A 1,599-nucleotide genomic window follows, 5' to 3' on the forward strand; every position below is an offset into this window, starting at 1 on the left:
GAAGAAGAAGAAGAAGAAGAAGAAGAAGAAGAAGAAGAAGAAGAAGAAGAAGAGGAGGAAGAATTACGCTGTCCCTTTATCTGTCCAGAGGAAATACTAATACCTTGTGGCGGTCATTCTGTCTCAGTTGTCCGTGAACTGAACGGTGCGCGTGTACTGGTGACGTACTGTCGTGAGAGATATTTGCATTTGTGTGCATGGGTTGAAACGACAACGTGCGAATAATCAATCACGTTTAATTGTTTGGGGATTTCTGAACGATATTATTCCCACGCTGTGTGATATTTTCTTAAAATAGTTTTTTAAGATTCGTCTTGTTTTGTCTTGCTCAGGGTTCTTTTGTAGTTTTGTTCGGGATTGCTTTTTGTTTGTTGTTTTTTGTTTGTTTGTTTGTTTGTTTGCTTGCTTCTTTGTTTGTTTGTTTTTTGTTTGTTTGCTTAGGGAACAGCAGGTGCCTTCGAACATAAAACATCAAACTCACATGTATCACGAATATTAACAATATCATTATACTTATTGTCATCATAATCATCATTATTGTCATTAATAAAATTATTTTCATAATCACTATCATTGGCATTCTTATCATTATTACGATCATTATCATTTTTCTACGCCACCCACCCAACCCCCAGGTGTGAAGATCCCAATGACCGCCCCTGTAGCCACACAGGTTATCCACGGAGCTGGACCTAACTGTGAGAGCGACTTCGTCATGCACTTTATGTTGCCTCACGCTTACTGGCCGTCTCCGATACAGCCCAAAGACGCCTCAGTTTTCATTGCAGAGATGCCTGCTATGGATGTGTATGTGAGGTGAGCATCGTGCCTGGAGAGAAAAACTTTTTATGTAGATGTTTTAACCACCCCCCCCTCCCCCCACCCGCCAATCGGCACAATTTTGACCATTTGGGGAGCGGGCTTCGAGCCCGTCTGTCACGGACGGGGTCAACCCAGCAGAGAGGGATTCAACATATCAAGAAAAAGAACGAAACACTGGAAAATAATTCTCCCCACTCGGATCTCCTGCGTGCGACAGCGAAGCGCCTGACCACCGACGCCAGTGACTAACGTACAAAGATTTCACGCGCAATAGGCTGGCAAAACTGTCATAATATCTAATAGGTTTTATCTAATAATAAAAAAAATAATAGAAAGTTTGAGAAGTGATAATAGTGGACAGACAGAACAGGCGGTAGATAAAAGACAGAAAACAGACGATGGTTTATTGCTGAAATAAGACAGCGTAGACAGTCACAAATTGGAATATAAGAAAGAGACAAAAATGAATTTCCTTGCACACTTGAATCGACGTAAAGGCCCTGGATATCTTGCACTCACTGGAAAAATAGCAGGCAAAAGAGGCAGAGGTAGATCAAGAACAACTTAGAGGACCTGAACAGACGGGCGACGAGCGCTGCTGATGTTTGCTTCAGATCTGAATTTTAGAAACGATGAAAAAAGAAAAGAAAATGATAGATGTTTTATTGCAGAGACTATAAGAAACATAACATTTGAGTTTGTTAAAAAACAAAGACGTTGGGCTTTTGTCCTTCAATGATAACGAACTTTGTTTAACAGACACGAGTTAGCAGTTCG

General features: G+C 40.9%; 1 protein-coding gene across 1 annotated transcript in view; it reads left to right on the forward strand.

Moving 5' to 3' along the window:
- The window catches only part of LOC106011614 (heme-binding protein 2-like), a 42,319-nt gene extending 41,422 nt beyond the window's left edge, over positions 1 to 897 (forward strand). The window contains exon 3 of the mRNA XM_013081850.2: positions 636 to 897. Coding sequence (XP_012937304.1) covers positions 636 to 820 — 185 coding nt within the window. The 3' untranslated portion in view covers positions 821 to 897. The remainder of the gene's footprint in view (positions 1 to 635) is intronic.
- The last annotated feature ends 702 nt before the right edge of the window (positions 898 to 1,599 follow it).

This window comes from Aplysia californica, unplaced genomic scaffold, assembly GCF_000002075.1.
Source record: "Aplysia californica isolate F4 #8 unplaced genomic scaffold, AplCal3.0 scaffold00149, whole genome shotgun sequence".
In the NCBI taxonomy this organism is placed as follows: domain Eukaryota; kingdom Metazoa; phylum Mollusca; class Gastropoda; order Aplysiida; family Aplysiidae; genus Aplysia; species Aplysia californica.